At 34.8% G+C, this 18,888-nt stretch overlaps 1 protein-coding gene across 1 annotated transcript in view; it reads left to right on the top strand.

The window, feature by feature from the left end:
• Positions 1–2,307: 2,307 nt before the first annotated feature.
• The window catches only part of SIPA1L2 (signal-induced proliferation-associated 1 like 2), a gene marked incomplete at both ends in the record, with an annotated part of 49,192 nt that continues 32,611 nt past the window's right edge, over positions 2,308–18,888 (top strand). The window contains 4 exons of the mRNA XM_010082852.1: positions 2,308–2,482; positions 5,494–5,597; positions 11,748–11,905; positions 13,393–13,969. Of these exons, the coding sequence (XP_010081154.1) occupies positions 2,308–2,482; positions 5,494–5,597; positions 11,748–11,905; positions 13,393–13,969 (1,014 nt within the window). The remainder of the gene's footprint in view (positions 2,483–5,493; positions 5,598–11,747; positions 11,906–13,392; positions 13,970–18,888) is intronic.

Raw genomic sequence — 18,888 nt, 5'->3', positions numbered from 1 at the left:
CAGAGTGCTACTTTATTTGACCTGACCTGCATATTTCCCAAACTCCCTGTAAGTATTTCCCAAATATTGGAAATGGGGATTGTCCATTGAACTGACGAAAGTAATTCTTTAGTAGTTGGCTCCTAATTTTGAGAAACAGGAGTACATAGCACTTCTTTTTATTTTGGGCAATCAATTTTGAAAATTCAATCCTATTGTGAAATGGGCTGTCATCAGGCAAAATGTAATATTAATGTATCTTATATGCTGCTTATTATGAGGTAATTACTTGAACATAGACAGAAAGCTGTGCATAGAACTGGCACGAGATCCATTTATGCTTTTAATCCTCTTATGTACTTGATGCTTTCAGTTTATTAATCAAGCAAATATAAAAAGAGTTATGCTTGGCAACTGAAGGTGAGACTGGCTGAGCTGAAGTGTCATGCATTTGAAAATACGAATCGTGATCTAGAGGATTAATACTGTCACCAGAGTAATATTCATTTGCATAATGTATTAAATGTTTGCATAGTTCCTCAGGAGACTGTTTCGGAGTTTTGATTTCATAGTTTTCAGTGAAATCTAGTATGGATTGTGGAGGAACCATGTGGCTATAACTTTTGTCTCTACAATGTCCTTACTGGCAGGTTCTTTGTTCCCAAGTACTCCCTGGTCAATGTCCTCCTGCCAGAGTGTGTTCCCCAAGGGCTCACCCCTACACAGAGCACTTATCAAAGGGAGAGGATGGATTGAGGCTCACCAGAGGCGGGAGGGCTGCCATCATACAGTACTCTTATCCCTGGTGTGCTGCAGGTTTTCCACACCAAATTTTGTAGTGTGCTTTGCTGTGAATATAGATCTACTGGAATCACGGAGTTAGGCCTGTTTGTACTAGTTAAAATGAGAAGAAATTGTCCCACTGCTAGGCTTGACTTCATAGTAAGAAAAGAACTCCAGGCCCAACTGTTAATGAAGTGGAAATTGTCCCACTGCTAGGCTTGACTTCGTAGTAAGAAAAGAACTCCAGACCCAACTGTTATGAAGTGTTTTGCTGTTGACTTTAATAGTATGGCATCTCCCTTTTGCTTCATTTTAATACGTTTGCCTTTTGGGTGTGAGTTTCTTAGTGTCAATGGATCTGTCTATGGCCTGCAAAAAATCTGCATTAACTTGGACATCTTGGGGATTTTCTTGTGTGTTGGTTATGCATGAAGGTAAATAAGAATGCTGTCAAGTTGCATCTTGAATTACGTGAGAGACAAAGAAAGAATACTAGCTCAAAAAAGAAGTAGCATCATAAAAAACACAGAAGGCTAGGTTAGTAAAAGCATAGTGAAAGCTTTTATTTCTCCTGGACTGATGAGGTTTTGGATAGTGGTTTTCTTTTTTTTTTGGTTTGTGTTTGGTTTTTTTGATTGTTTGTTTTTAGTTGACTGCTGGTGGTCTGCAGTAGAGAGTAGAGAGGTCTACACTTGCAATGCAAAAATGCGTCATTTATTAAAGAGGGAAAGTTAAGGATTATTTGAACTCTGGAATGTTATTTTTGACACTTTCTTCTTTCACATTTATGTGTTTTCTTGACTTGACCTTTTGGCATTCTCGCCTTGCAGTAGCATGTCTGTGGATTTGAATTTTATAATGTATCTAACATGACAGACCATGTGTTACATATGACTAAAGTGAAGCAGACTGTTCTTGTCACCTTTGCTCTAATAGGAATATGCAGTCTTTGCATAACGTACATTTTAGACACCAATCCTGAAGTTTGATTAAGAGAAGTCTACATCTGGAGAGTTGATTTGAATCGTGAATATAGATAGATGTCTTAAGGGAATCTGGTGTGACTGATGGTCTCTGTCAGTTTGTGAAACTCTAAAAGTTATTACTTAAGAATAATAGGACTAATCCATTCATATGGAGGTTTCCTGTTTGTCATCTTAAGTACGCATAAAAGCTAAGAACACAAGACAATACTCTGCTCAAGAAGTAATAATCTCTTTTTATACTTAACTTTTAATAGTTTTTGTATTTTTTTTGTAGAAGCAATTTATCTCTTTTTAATGTTCTAGAATTGAGACTCTAGTTTGTTCAGAAAACTATGTAACTGCAATCTGATTTCTAGGTTGATGTATAATTTTAAAAATGAGGAATAATTTTTAGCTTAACTTCCCAAATCAGATCACTTATTTTTTCACTTTCAGATAACTTCTTCAAGGGGTTATAACAGTGTTAATATTTTTATTGTTAATATTTGTTCTACTATTGACTTTCCTTTGCTTCTGTAATTTCTCCTTTCCTTTAATTTTTTTTTTCTTTTTATTTCAGCTGAGCTTTCAACATAAGATTGGTATCCTTTACTGCAAAGCGGGCCAAAGCACGGAGGAAGAAATGTATAACAATGAGATGGCAGGACCAGCTTTTGAAGAGTTCCTTGATCTGCTCGGCCAGAGAGTACGGCTAAAAGGATTTAGTAAATACAGGGCTCAGCTAGATAATAAAAGTAAGTTAGGTTTCCAACCTATGATAGGAACTATAATTATCCAGTTGATCTTCTCCAAATCCTGTTTTGTCTTTTCACGCTCTTGACTTTGGGTTTTGATTAATAAGATTATATGGTAAATGAGGAAGATGAAATGTATGATAAGAGCATGTATCACACCTTGTCTGAAAGTTTATTTACCTTTTCTATGGCATTAATAGAACGGAAAATCAAAGCAATTTATTTCATTTGTTTGCACTTAGTTAAAATCATACTACGTGAGTGATATTTTTCATGTATTTCAGAATATCCCAACTACACTTTAACATCTTATCCTTAAAAAAGGCAGAAGAAATTATATGTATTTCAAAATACAGAGTCATGAAAAGGGACAGTTTCCCTTATTTCAAGTAAACTTTTGTGCTTCTTTTTAATCAACATACGTATTGATGTTTATATTTGAGGAGCAATCAAGTTTCTCAGTTTTCTGGTTTCTCTCACATGCACAGTGAGCATGTTATCATTGGGCAGTTGATAAACTTTCATCTACCTAACCACTGTCTTATTACTGCCATTTCCTTTCAGTTTCTCTAAGTATGATAGTATAATAGTTTAATTGTACAAGTTTGTTGGGTATTTTAGCAAAAATGGGAACTGAAGTTCCCTTAACTTTAACTGAAGTTAAAAGTGTCAATGATATCTTAACACTCTTCTTTATTAGCAATGCTTTTCACTGCCCTTAAATTTAACTTAACTCATTCTTAGTTTAGTGTAGTTTTAACAAGATTTTGACAACTGATCACTGTGAGCTGTCATGTAAGGATATCTAGGTATTCATCTAGTTTATTATAACATGCTATTTTTAAAGATATAATGACTAGATATAAGGAAGACATTTTTTACAGTGACGGTGGTGAAACACTGGAACAGGTTGCCTGGAGAAGTTGTAGGTGCCCCGTCCCTGAAAACATTTAAACTTTTTATTTCTACAGAGGAATAGTGCTGTTTCACTTTCATTTGGTAAAAGGTGTTTTTCTGCAAAAAAGCAGAAATGTTTCATAACTGAAGAAAAAGGTTTAGCCAGTTTTTCTCAACCTTTGTAAAGTAAAACTAGTGTTCAGACAGGAATGAGGTGCAAAAATGTCAGCCCAGATATATATTTTTTTTCCTGCTAAAGTTGCCAGCAGAGTAATGTTTGTAGTAGCAACCATTATGTTACCTTAGTCACAGTGGGCCTTAGTGGGTGTTCAGTAAAGCATCTTAGTGTAACGGACTAAATTTCAGAGGAAAAACTTGCTCATTTCCAAAGTCAAGGTGCTAAGTCAAAAATACTCAACTAAGTAGGATGATGTGTTAGTAAAGCATAGATTTAAAGGTAAGGTATCTGCATTTCTGTAATAAACATTTAAAGGGACTTTTGTGCAATATCTGTTCAGGACGATTTGACTTTATTTAATAGCTAAATGCAAAAGGAATCAGGGAGTAGAGTTGCTGAGATTGTAGTTTAGGCAGATATTTGTACTTCACAATACAGTTTATTTCTTCCTTCTGTCTCTTAAAATCTTTCTTTCTAAAATGCCATGGAAAGGTTTTAATGGAATTATATTTTCAACAAAGATTTTAAAATAGATGAGTGCAATGATGTTTGCTTTCGTTAGCAACATTTAAGTAAGAAACTTACGCTCCCTATTTATTATGTAACTGTAATTTATATTACATCAATAAATGAAGTTAATTTTATTATTGTACAAACATAACTGATGAAGCTAGTTGTAATATGAATGTGTTCAAAATACACACACGCAAATATTTTCAGATTTAGAGCTGCAGATAGAGTATGATTACTGTTGAATTTTACACTTAAGTGTATGTTCATATACTTCTAACCAGAGAACTAACATGGCCAATCAATTTCTTTTTGGAATACAGTTACTATTTAGAAGAAAATAAAACCCCCAAACCTTAAACAGCATGTGGAAGAAAGTGCTAGAGGATGTTTTTGGAGTAGAAAATATAAAATTATATTAAAAATGAGTGAGCATGGAAAAAGAGAAGAAAAATTGATAGTTGCCTTGACTCAATAGGGTGTTCCCAGCCTCCTGCCTTCAAGTTAATTGTACTTACTTAAATAATCCAGACATATTAAAGAAGGCAAAAAAAAGGATTAATTTATGACTACAGAGTAAAACTCATCTGATTTGCTGTAAACATTCTGAAATGCTAACTCTATTAAAATATTAAGTCATATCATATATTAGATGTATTTTAATAATTTTAAAAGATCAGAAAAATCCCAATAAAATTATCTGACATTATACTACAATGTATTCGTAGATTTCACAGACTGGTTTGAGTTGGAAGCAGCCTTAAAGATCATTGATTTCCAACCCCCGTGCCATGGACAGGGACACCTTCCACTAGCCCAGGTTGCTCAAAGCCTCATCCAGCCTGGCCTTGAACACCTCCAGGGATGGGGCATCCACAGCTTCTCCGGGCAACCTGTTCCAGTGCCTCACCATCCTCACAGTGAAATTTTTTTCATAATATCTAATCTAAGTCTACCCTCTTTCAGCTTAGAACTGTTACTCCTCATAACAGTTATTATGTACGTATTTTATGTTTTAAAAATATCTCATCTGTAGTATGTGCGTCAATGTCAGATTTGTAGTAGCATTGTCAGTTTAGTTTTGGTGAAGTATAGGATTAGTCAATTGTCTTTATTAACTTTTTAAATAATGAAAATATATATCATGTAAAACTGTACTCAAGTAGCTGTTTGTTCTTTTTTTCATGAAATGCCAGTATTTTCAAAATTAGATCATTCAGGCTTCATACACAACAAACTCTTTGGGCAGTTTCTTGCAGGACCCTTCTGTGTCATAATATGAAACTAAAGAGTAGATATTTAGCTCTTGAAAAAAATTTTACATTGCGTTAATAGATTTAAATCATAGTATGCAAAGAGTGGTGTCCTAAAAAATAGTATGAATGTTCATTTTTACTGACCTTCTTGCAATTAAATTCATTTTCAGCTGATTCAACAGGAACTCATTCCCTCTATACTACCTATAAAGATTATGAGTTAATGTTTCATGTATCAACAATGCTTCCATACATGCCTAGTAACAGGCAACAGGTATGTTTTTTAACTTTTAATTGTAATTTTACATTGTAAATGTTTGATATTGAGGGTTTTTTTTTAAAAAGTAATACTTCAAAACTGAATTGTTTTATATGAAGTATGACTCAATTGTATTTTTTTCCTTGAAATATTATAATGCATTAGAAATCTCATAAGATTTTTATACTATCTTTCAAGGTGTCTGCTTGTGAAAACAGAAAACTGCAGTGTATTTATTTTGTTTCTGGAGAATTCCCTTTGCTTATGTAATAATTCATAATATCTTTTAAGCATTAAGGATGGCTAAAAAACAGCACGGCCTCCAAAGTGTGCGATGCACCAGTAAGGTTACTCTGTCTTGCCTGTCCTGGATATTTCTTGGAACTCAATTAAAAAGTACAAGCACTTTTGGTATAATATATCAACATTAACAAAAAAAAGGCAATAGAATTGCTCATAGGTCAGACTGATGATAGTTCATAACTTTCTGTGCTACTACTCTGCATTTTTCTAGGTCTGCAGAAATGAGTGTTGGATTTATTTAGTTAGTTTTAGAATATTCTCTCATTGCGATGCAAGATACAAAGATTTCAGTAATTTTGGAGGGTTTTCATGAAATAAGGATGTCAACTCATTTCTTTTTGAAGAGCGTACAAAATACGGTTACCGGTTGTTAAACCATACGTGAGTTGTATCTTTTATGTCTACCCTATCAGTAGGTCTTGTGGGAAGAAAAAGAGAGGTGTCAAGGCAGCAAGAAAAATATAAAAGTATTAAAATTCTTGAGAAATGATAAATTAAAATAGAAATGGAAGAAAGTATATAATGTATTTATGTATTTTAAATAGTCAGTGCACAATATTCTGAGGTGTTTGAAGAACTGTTTCAAGTAAATTTTACTCCATTACACTTGCAATTTAGATGTAGTTTAAAGAAACTAAGTTAGGGATCAAAAGGCAGAAACTGTTCACCATATGAATAATATGAATGTTTAGATGAGTCACATCTTAAAACGTGTGGCTTTCAGAAGACAGAAGGTTGGGCTATATCACACACTCAACTGTGCCAATAGCTAGTAATCAAGGTATTGGATCATTGTCACTGATCTGAGATTGCTCCACTTCTCTAAACTTTCACTTATGCCTTATTACAATACAGGATTAATTTGGTAAACACACTAGGAGTTGTTCTATCTGTAATCAGTTGTAACAATCTTTGATTGGAAAGCACATGTAAGTAGGGAAAACTGTACACTATTAAGAAGATACAGTACACTGAATGAGCTTGCATTAAAAGAAAAAAAAAGACTATTTTCATTGCTAATCACAGGCACTGACAGTAAAAGTGGCCTTACCTGGTGTTTATTTCTTTTGTTGTTGTCTCTCATGACTTTCCTTTGTTTGTGAGAATAGGATATCCTCTTGCCACGATCCACAATTTCCGTAATTCTTAGCTGTTTGTCAGCTTCACTGCTGTGTTGCTCAAACACCCCCTGTTACTTCTTCCTCTGTCTTCCTTCCATTCTCATCCTTTCCTTGTGTATCTTCCTTTATAGGCAGGTGCCGATTCTTGCGTACAGCAAAATCTTCCAATTTTAAGTCCATGGTTTTCCCCAGCTGCAAGCACTTCTTTCCACACCGTTTTAGTAAGCTCTTGTCACTGTCACTTTAACAAGTTCAGTATTTAGTAGAAGCACCATGTTGTTATTCATGGCTTTTTTGGGATCCAAAGTGATGTGGCCATTTTCCAAGTTCAAGTAGTATGCCTGTCTGAAGACTCACCAGATTATTTTTTTAGATGCTGGGATCTATCAGTATTTGCACAGCATGGACACTGTCATAATGAAATGTGACAAGTGCACCCAAATGACCAGAATTTAGCCAGCCTTAATGTACAAAAGGGATCTAAAACCATTGTTTAATTTTCTTCTCTTACAGTTTAGTTCCAAAATACATACTAAAATGTGAAATGTGTCAACAGTGTTATTTCTCACAATTAGGATAAAATTCCATTAGGTCTTTTTCCTTGAGACATTTTAGATTCTGAAGACCACAGATGCAGTTGCGTCAGTTGTGCTCAAGACAGAGAGAAATGTACAGGTGCTGTGGAATATGAATGTTGTTTGTCTCTTCAGGGTTTGGCTCCCTAACTCTACATACCCAAGTAAGGGGAAGTTAGGGACCATGGTAATTTTCCTTTCAGGTTATGTTAGCAATGAAGACTCCCATTCAATTGTTGTTTTTTGCTAGCATATTGTGTATGTATTGGCAACAAGGTTATTGCATCCTATCTCTATGTCCCTTGTTTGGTAATAACTGGGCGAGGCATTGAGTCACTCTTCATCATCTAGGACTACGAGCTTCAATGAGCAAGCACTGAGTGTTGCTTATACTCCAAATACCTGTGAGCCAAAAATAGGCCACACCAGAATTGTCTGTTGCTTCTTCCAGGACATAACTACGCCCTGCTTGGTCCCTGATCAGGACATCCCCGTAGTTTTAGAGCCAGCAGGAGATCCAAAGAGCAAGGTAATTTTCACTTTGGCTGCAACATAGGCTGGGAAATTTCAAGTCAGCTGCTCCTTCCCTAGGAGAGAAAAGACTACCAGCCCTGGTGTGGCCAGTTTCTTTTCCTTTACTGGCCTTCTCTTCAAAGCATAGTTCAAGACTTTCCCCTTTAAACTTTACCTTTGCGACATCCCTTTCCAAATCATTCCCTTGCAAGTTTCCCGTTCACACATTTACAGTCTGCTTTGTACACATGGTCAGACCTGATTAGTCCAAATCAGTTCAAATAATCAGTTTTCATCTGGTTTAATGAAAACTTAAAAATGAAACAGATATGCAATAATGAAATAAACTTGTTGAATTTAAGCTACTGTTAAAATGGTTGGAATAACAAAACATGGTTATACCAAGCTTGGTTTAACCAGATCTGATGAAGTATCTTGTGCAATTTGTTTCTGCTCTTGGTACTGGTTAAAAACACGAATTGAAAATAAAACTTTTGCAACAACTTATTTTAGACATGTATTAAAATAAGTTTGAAGATTTTTCTTATTTGACTCCTAACATTTCATCATTTAATTGAATTAAGAATATATTTTGTTGCTATTAAGACAGTACTTTTCTTCAGAGATGCATATCTGAAAATTAATAATTGAGTAGATAAAATCTCAAAAATAATATAGTAACTATTATTAGGTATAAATAATTTTTATCTAATGGATTCTGCTTTTCTAACATACTCTCCTTACCAGACTCCCGTTTGCGTGTCTTGTATTCTTAGATTTCCTTTTGGCTGCCTATCATACTTGATTGGGTTCATTTTCAAATTCTGCCATGCCAATTTAGACTGATACTAGAATGATGTCAAGGTGTGTTTGATGTCTCCTTACTGTAAGTAATCCTTTGAAATCTGTGGACCCTGTTGAGCGTTCCTATTGTGCTCTGCATTGGCATGAGACTCTTTAGAGTATGTTAGAAAGGCAGATTAAAAAAAAAAAAAATAAATGCAACAACCCTCCAAAACCCCAAACCTGAGCAGACCTCAAAATGGGAGAGGAACAGGAAACTGAGAACCTGAAAAAAACCTAGGAGTTAAAAGTTGGGAGGAAAATCTAGGTTATAGAATGGAAACTAGAAAAGGATTTCTTATGAATCTTCTTGCTCAGTTCCGGTTTCCTTCAATTCCTTTTTCATTTTCAGTATGCTATCCTTATCTCACATTTCCCAGGGAAGTATGTGTTCCCTCCTTCTTCTCCATTTGATACTTTATTCTTTTCCTATTCCTTTATTCTTTTCCTATTCCTTTATCCTATCCAGAGCACTTCTTTCCATCTTCCAGATCACCCCAGTTTTACTTCTCTCCTCTTTCCAAGTTCTTTGCATTATGATACTCTGCACAGCCACGACTGTGCTTTGCCTTTGCGTTGTGTTGAAGTTCACTGACCACTTATGCATGACAGTTACTTATAACAGTGTTACACTTGTTTTATTTTAAAAATGTCGAAGAAGTCACTAAGATCTCTGCAAGCTTGGTAAGGTTCTTAAAAATGATGACCTGACTTCCTGTTTCCTATTTTTGTGCCTCTTAGAGGTTTAAGCTCTTGAAAAATACTTTAGGGATAGGATGTGGGAACTGACATAATTTTGAAAAGGCTATTTTTGCTAGTAATATGTCAAACATTTCTAAAACTTAACTCTGAGTGACTGCTATTCTTGCTTAAGCAACCTATGATGATAAGCAGAACCTCCTGAAGAGGTCTACTAAAGCAAAAAATATTCTTGAAAACAGTGGTTGTCTTGAGAAATAAATATAACTTGAAACAGGATGTTGCTTTCTAGTTTTTGTAATTTTACTCTGTTGAAACGTAAAGGCATAGTCATGAACCACTATAGCAAGAAAGAGTAATTGGGCAGTTAGTTATATAACAAAGGCAGAAATTAATCACCTTGTACCTCATAATTAGAGGGTTTCTTACAAATTTAACTGCAGTGTAAATCCAACCTGTGAGACAATAATAACTTCTAGACGTGCATTTGTGCTTCACTACTATGACCTAATTGTATGGTTCACTAGCTCAGCAAATTAAAGTATACCTGAGACACTTAGTTCTGTGATCAGTTCCATACAGTGTACTTCTACTGGCATTTGTATGCAACAGGATGTATATCTTAAATGGCTCAAACAGCCAGTTATTTTTAACTTGACTGATCCACATGACATACCAAATATTATTTTCTGTTCTTATATCTGTTTTATAGTTTCATCGGAAGTCTTATTTTTTTAATCGGCATTTGGGATTTTGATTATGTTTAAAATAATACAGATCTACTGAGTGCTTTAAAGTTGGGGCTTTGGTGCTTCTTACTACCTTTAGAATACCATCCTTTGTGTTATTGTAGGAAATCTAATGAAACACACCTATGGGTCTTAGGCTTTAGCATGTGCAACTTCTGCTTTTTTTGTTGTAGCTGAAATACTAACTTTTAATGCAGCTGAGAAAATGAAAGCAAATACTAGACAGATTATGTTCTGTAAAATCAGTTTGATAAACTTTTACTTGTTCTGTCATAAAATTTTCAAATTTCTTCTTGTTACACATGAGCTAAGGTAAAACTTTAAGTGTCTGTATGCTACTAGTTGACAAAGCAAGGTCTTTGGCAGACTGTGGGTGGATATTTTAAATGTAGCACATGCTAGACTGCTTTTTTCCATCTGGTAATATACATGGATGTTTTATAAGCAAAGGTATTTAAGAAGAAAGTCTAAAAAAATTGAGAGGTACAATATACTTCTGTGAGGAAAGTGAACGTAATTTTACTGTGGTGTTTTGTTGGTTTTGGGGTTTTTTTTGGTTTTTTGGGTTTGTTTTTCTTTTGAGAGAGAGAAGTGGTCTGTTATTGCTGGACATGTTCTGTAGTTTTTATTAATCTTTAACCTGTAACAAGGATTTAGTACTTTAAATTATTCCTTAAAAATATTTTGATGATAAAAGCTACCAATTACAAGAATAATTTTTTAATTAATGAGTTCTAATAGCCATTGTTTCTCCATAAGTATTCTGTGTCTCAGCTCTGTTCCTCAGATATGCAGTTGTTAAAATTTGTGATGAGTATTCATGATAATCTGTTTAAAAAAATAAGATCATAATAATCAGGACAATGTTTAATAAAAATGCAACATGGAAAAGGAAGGTTTATTCAGAAATAAAAGCAATATTATATTTTTCATATAGAAGAAAACATTACACTGCAAAGAGGGAACTGATTTACAGTTCTCTGGATAGGGAGAAATCTCAAGTGATGTAACATTTTATTACTAAAGTGATGCACTAAAGTAGGATAGATATATTTTTCTCATAGAGTAAAAGAGAGATGAGCAGAAACTATGCAGAGCTAGTGTGAGGATGTGAGAGAACTCACTAATACTTTTGTGAACTTAGCCCAATTTCCTTTCCCTCTTTTTGCAGTTCAGTCTGATGTCCTTTATCTGTAGCTATCCAGGATGTGATTAATTAAAAGTTATTTCTGAAAAATTAAGCTTCATTTATTTTGGTTTGCGTTTGTTTTGTTTTTTTTTTCTTTTTCCGAAAATGAAGAAATTGTGATTTTTTTTGTTTTGTTTTTGTAACTAATTTTTCAATGCATGTTTCTTGTCTAGCTGCTAAGGAAAAGGCATATAGGAAATGACATAGTTACCATTGTCTTCCAAGAGCCAGGAGCACTTCCTTTTACTCCAAAAAATATTCGTTCCCACTTTCAACATGTATTTGTCATAGTCAAAGTGCATAATCCTTGCACTGAGAATGTGTGCTATAGGTGAGTAGAGCCTTAAATTCTTTGTTTGTTATTGAGACTGCAATGGAACTACCTTTTCTAACAGTTTTGTGTTTCCTAGAGATATAATGCATACAATTTTAAAATTTGTTACATTTTCTATGAGTTTGAAAGCCCAGTGTCTCCCTTGCTCTAATCTAGAGTTACGTGGCACAGTTTGTAGTCTTAAATGGGTATATGCAGAACTCTGTTTTGCTGTTTTATGGGCACAAAACGGGGATATAACAAGTTAGTGAATATAAGATTTGCAGACATAGCAATAGAAATTAATAGAATAGGTATTGCACATTTCCTTTCTGAAAGAAAGTGATTTAAAAGAAAGTATTTTAGAAGGCCAGTAACCTGTATAAATCCTTGAGTGTGGCAATATGACACTGGGATAAATTATGGCCTTTTAAGCACATGACTGAGGACTTCTGGGGAGTATAAAAACATCTCAAATTTCGGATGACCTTAACTCTCAAATTTAAGTTACTGCATCATGAATTCTAGCAAGGTAACCACAGTGGAAGCATAGTTCTGAACTGGTTGGGAATTGTGCAAATAGTGATAAAGACTTGAAGCATAATGGTGCAGATTTAGCATGTATAAATGTTATTTGTTTGCTGTTTAGAATAAAATGAAAGTATATCATGAAGTTGGATCATATTACTGTCTTTTAGCTGTCTTCTAGAACTTGATTTTGTTTCAGTAGCTCTTTTGAGTTTAATGTTACAGGACATTTCATAAGTAATATTTTTCTTATTACTAAATTATGTCTCTCTGTCATTCCAAATATGACTACATTTCAAACTAGTAGTAGTTGTATGTAGTTTGCACAGCATTTTGAAATCCTTTTTCAGTTGAAGTACATTATGTGGCTGTCAATTGTAGGTATAATTGTATCAATGAGAAAATATTCCTGTTTCTTTTACATCTTGCTGTCAACTGTCCATATCAAGAATTGCAGGTATTTTGAAATTTTATGAACCTGGAGTAGGCAACTTAAACAGATGCAGAATGCTTCCATTGACACCGATACTTTTTCTTTATCTTCATACTTAATCGTAGCAAAATGTCTGAAGATTAAAATAAATTCTGTTTCCATTTATATATTTCTTAGTTTTAAGATCACGCAACTGAGTGACAGCTGAAAATTATAGACTTACATAAAAAATAATTTTTGAAAAGACTTCTCTCATTTACATCTCACAAAACAATTTTGTGTTTATTCCATGAAAGACAGGAGACAGTGACATCCTAAGAAGTAATCCTTGATGTTTTCTGTGTTAGTAACATAGTCCATAATGTCTTTTATATGTTTAAAATAAGCCATTTGAAAACAGACAACCCAATCACTTTTGTTTGAAGTGTCTAAAATGTCTGAAAATTGACATATAAAAGCTAAACTCAGCTGTGTAAATAGACTGCACAGATCACAGTTCTGCTTATCATCTATTAACCACTGTATTTTTTCCTTTTATTTCCAGTGTTGGTGTTTCACGATCAAAAGATGTACCTCCATTCGGTCCACCCATTCCCAAAGGAGTAACTTTCCCCAAGTCAGCAGTCTTTAGGGACTTCCTTTTAGCCAAAGTTATTAATGCTGAAAATGCGGCACATAAGTCGGAGAAATTTCGAGCCATGGCCACAAGGACACGTCAAGAATACTTGAAAGATCTGGCAGAAAATTTTGTTACCACAGCCACAGTGGATACTTCAGCAAAGTTTAGCTTTATTACTTTAGGGGCCAAAAAAAAGGAGAAAGTAAAACCAAGGAAAGATGCACATCTATTCAGTGTTGGAGCAATTATGTGGAATGTGATTGCACGAGATTTTGGCCAGTCTGCTGACATTGAATGTCTCCTTGGAATTTCCAATGAGTTTATCATGTTGATTGAAAAGGAATCAAAAAATGTTGTGTTTAACTGCTCCTGCAGAGATGTTATTGGATGGACGTCTGGATTAATGAGCATCAAAATATTTTATGAAAGAGGAGAATGTATTCTTCTGTCTGCAGCTGATAATTGTACTGAAGACGTCAGAGAAATTGTTCAAAGGCTTGAAGTAAGTACAGTTTCTAAACTGGAAGTCTGATTTTTTTTTATGAAGAGTTATTTGCCTACATTTCCTTTGAGATATAATTAAAAATGTCCTGTGGTTATAGTCTGAAAATGTTTTCAGTCTTCAGAGGGCATTGCAAACAATAATCCTCACAACAGCATATGGGATAAGTGCTATCAACCCATTTTCAGGGATGAGGAATCTGATACCCATAATCTGACAGACTTGCCCAAGGCCATGGACGGTTTCAGTGTTGAAATCAGGATGGAAAGCCTAAGCTTTTGTCTTCTCTTGCTGTAGCCAGTTCTCAAATCACACCTTTGTAGGTAGAAATATTTGTTAATTTTAAAATATACAAAATCTTAATGTGTTAAATATACTCACTTTGACTTTTATAATAACCCATGTTAATATTAGCAGAAAAATTTGTCTAAGTGATTCTGCTGATTTGTTCCTCTATACTGAGCAACTGCAGGAAGTAAAGAAACCTAGACCAATTAATGCCAGTTTTTACAGCTGACTGGTTAAAGTTTTTCATATGCTCGATAACCCTGTTAGCACAACTGTCCTGTAACTATTTTAGTCAGTACAAATTAACTTATAGGAGCTCCAAGGTAAATGTGCTCGTGCATCTACTTCGTGTGATTGCACTTCGCCCTTTGATCCTAATTTAAGTGTTCTAGATGTTCTCAATTTTGTTTATATTAGAAAGCCCAGTACTGAAAAAAAAATCATTACACTTAACCATATTCACATTGGAACAGTTGGATTGCAGCTGAAGTTTTAGGGCCTCTGTAGTTCTGCAGTCACATTTAGCATTGCTCAATATCATGCTCTAAGTAATCACCTTTTTCTTTCAAAGTACAATTAATCTTTCAATAGATTAATGTCTTTAAACTCTTCTTGCCACTGTTTTATTATCTTTTCCATTGAAGTCTTCAGTTTCACTTTTCTTAGATATTTCCTTTCTGAAAAATAGGTTATGTGTAGTTCATTCCTATTACATAATCCTAAATGAAAATAGCAATTGCTTACTGCAGATGTAAAACAAGATTCAAAGTTCTAGTGAAAACTTCCGCTGTCATCAGTGACAAGAATTTCTTTTGCTGTTTTTCACTTCAGTTTTACAAAACATGGCAATATCCTAGTTGCTGAAGAGATATCTTTAAAATTCTGTAGTTACAAACACAAAATGAAATGGTTATGTGTATTTACTTGAATGCTTCCTCTTTTTTATGGTCATATTTTGGGTTAATGACAAATTGGCTTTAAGCCCCAAAAATTTAGCATCAGTTACTGACAAGTTAACCCAAATATTAGCTTCGAGTATCTATTCCAATGAACTCTGGCCGCCTTCTGTCTTTCACTGCCACTTATCCAACTTTCACATTGCTTAAAATAATTAGCTGTTATTGCTTGTTTTAAAACTTTTTTCATTCTCCTTTCTTACCTCATTTTTCTCCTTTTTCCCTGCTTCTTCCTCTCTATTGAAAGTTGCATGTTAATGTTATTCCTTAGTTGTTTTATGATGTTGAATGCTTTTTAAACAGTCCTTATATAAATTTTTATATAGAAGCTCAGAGATGACCATTACAGCCACTAAAAAGTATTTAAAACTATGATTCCACACTTCATATGTATACTTTGAAAACCTTTTAAGTGGCTCAGAACACAGCTAAGGTCAACAGCCACATGTGCCAGCAGATGCTAAAGATGAAAGCTCAAACTGTGACATAATATCAAACTTGAGTGACCAGATGATTAACCCTTTTCAGTCACTAGTAAAAGCATTTCTTAAAACCAATGAGTAAAATGTTGCAATTAATAAATGAGACTGTCAAAGAAAGAACTGCTTTTTATTTCCTGGATTTAAATCATGCAGATGAATATGAAACCTATCTAAATATCCAGATTAGGCAAAGATGTGAAAAGTGGAGACTGATTCTGTTTTGAACTCAAAGAACCAGTTCGGGACTAGAAAAAGAACTGGGATTTGTCAATCTAGACTCAGATCTGTATTTGTGGGAGAGAATATCTAATGACACAAAGTAGAAAGAGCAGAAAAGCAAACTATAGATTAACTTGCTGGGCTGTGTTTGAAGGCAGAAAAAATAGTGATTCTGAACTTTAGGATAAGAGAGCATGGCAGAGTGATATAAGATTCAATGAAAACCCTGAATGGAATAGACAAAGAGTCTGAGTAGATGAAATTTCCTTGGAAGCCTGCATACTGAAAAAACTCTTCAAATTTTTCATGGGACTTAGAGGATCTCTGTCTTTTAATTTCATCTGTATTAAGTACATTCAGAGAAGATGGCTCTTAGTTCATGCACAGCCACATGTTCAGTGAAACAGCAACCAAGTAAGCAGAATGACCTGTTCTGAAGTGGATCAGCACTATGTTTTATGTGACATTACTATATAACATGCAGTGTCACCTTTTAGGGGGTATACTTGTGGAGGACTTGATCTCCTGGAATCCTTTCCATTGGAAATAGATGAATATTTGGCAGAAATGTTTATCTTCCTTCTTTTTTAACCTTTGAATACTTAACTAACTTGAAAAAGAGATTTTGAGTGCTCTGAGTTGGGGAAATCCATGTACTTTGTCCGGTGTTTTCATTCCGCGATATTCTATAATGTTGACATAATGATAAAGAGGTGTCTGCCCCCCCAAAGAATATTGTGTAGCTTCATAAGGATAAAATTCCATCCCTCAGCCTGGCTCCTGACTGTAAAAGCATATTCTTCTTTTTACTGCATGACTAAATATTGTATATATTTTAGAAACTTGTGACAGAAGTGTAGAGAAACTAATGAATAGCTGAAAATTTCACTTTCATTTATTTAGTTCAGAAATTATGGAAGTTTTGTTGAAAATTAATTGTGACTGACGATGAACCTCAGAGATGGAAAAAAAAGAGTTAAAGCTTAGTGCTTTCAGCATGCCATATACCTCTAATAGTATATGCATGGTTATAAACAGAACAGAAAGTTCTGTTTAAAATGGAAAGCTTCTAAAAGATACCAAAAACAAAGAGCTGAATAATGACAAAGGAAGTAGCTGCTTTTTTCAATAGGAAGACCCAGAACATGATTTTGTAAACAAAACCTTTAGAGTACATTTTGAACATCTCAAGGATGACTTTCACATTTCAACTCTGAAGCCTACATCTTCAGAAATAACTGGAAGGTTTATTAAGTCAAAGTGCTACAGTTTAAGTAGCCCAAATTTGCCAGGCAATGATTTTTCAGTATGTCAGATCCTTGCAAGATCTTTCTCAGTGTTTCACAGCTCAATGAATATTAGCCCTTAATGAATGAGGACTAACAGTATTTCATTACCTTGAGTTTATCGCGGATTAAAAGCATGAGCATGGACCAGCTCCCTCAGATCAGCAACCTTACAATAACTCATGGTTATGTGGCACTTTGTTCTCATGTGTGCAAGTTATAGTTTTTTTTCTGCTGAGTGACAGATATCCATATAGAAATATTCTGTGAAGGCAACAATGCTTTAAAACTTATTAAGGTACTGAAAACTAGGACTTTCAGTCACTGACCAGGTTGCAAGCATCAGTTACACAAACACTCCAGAGTTTTTCCAGTCAGCCATTGGATTGGGAAGGGAGTAGAAGTTAGACCTCTCAACCCTGACTCTGGAACAGACTTGGACAGAAAAAATTGTCTAATCAGACAGTAACTTACAGCTTAATATTTGCTATATGTTAAGTTCCTTTGTCAATGATGGAGACGTACTTTCATAATAGTTGCCAGCGAAGGAGACAGTCCCATCTATTCCCTGCCTGCCACCCCTTTGGAGCACTAGTTGTGTCATATCTCTGATTTGTCTGCATGGCTGCACAAGGGCAGATGCGATGCAAGGAACAGCATCATGGTAATAGGGTCTTAGTTTAAACCTCACACAGAACTACACCTAGTCAACTGCATCCGACTTGGGTAGTGAAATGAATGGTTTTGTGACAGCTTTACAAGTCACAGTGCCAACATCTCACTAGCTGCAGAGTCCCCCTCCCTTGTCATGCAGCCCTGAATTGCACTGGGTCATGCTTCTGTGGGAAGCAGGCAATAAAATAGTGAGCAAAACTGTTCAGATTCTGGCTCAAGTAGACAAGGGAGGGGGAGAATGACTCTTCCAAAATAGCCTCCTGAATTAAGCTCAAGCTGTAAAATAGCCTTTGCAAAAACCTGTCCTATGTAACTCACTGTATAGGACACTAGGCTTCTGACTTAAGCACCTTAATTTAGATGCCTAAAGTTAAGTAATGTGTGTATCTTTGTTACACATGGTAAAAGTAACCAGAAGCAGCACGAACACCTTTGTGGAACAAGGTGTGCTGTAGAACTGCTCTGAATGCAGCGTGACCTTGGGAAGATCCCTTGATCTGTATTGTAACATATGCATCTTTAAAGGGCAGGTGTTTGTCTTGCTGGAGTGTTACAAAGCACTGTGAGGTCTTTGAATGATATGCGTTATGAACAAAGATTTTTGATAATGTTGTTTCACAGTGGTTAAGTTTTTGTTCTAATTGTACTAATGGGGCTAAAATACATACTGGTTTTATGACACTGACAGAAGGGAATGTTAGTGTAACTCACAAACTTAGCTTGTAATGTGGACTAGAATTTGGTCTTCTGAGTCTGGTGCAGTCTTCCAGCACATGTGCTATTGTATGATCACTTTTTGCTGGGCAAAACTGTTGAGGAGTTCATTACATAGTACATAAAAATGAGTCTGCTTAGCAAAGTCTGAAAGATTTTAGCTACTCTATATAATGACAGAATAACTTTTCATTTAATATTAAGGCAGTATTTTTTTGTTTCTAAATTTCCCAGTGACATGAAAACTCTTATCCCATGGACATTTTAATGATGTCCACATCTGGAGATGGTGCTAGTTA

The sequence above is a fragment of the Pterocles gutturalis genome, unplaced genomic scaffold (genome assembly GCF_000699245.1).
Source record: "Pterocles gutturalis isolate BGI_N339 unplaced genomic scaffold, ASM69924v1 scaffold6850, whole genome shotgun sequence".
Taxonomy (NCBI): Eukaryota; Metazoa; Chordata; class Aves; order Pterocliformes; family Pteroclidae; genus Pterocles; species Pterocles gutturalis.
Note: the sequence above shows the minus strand (reverse complement) of the source record. Positions and strands in the feature narration are given on the sequence as shown.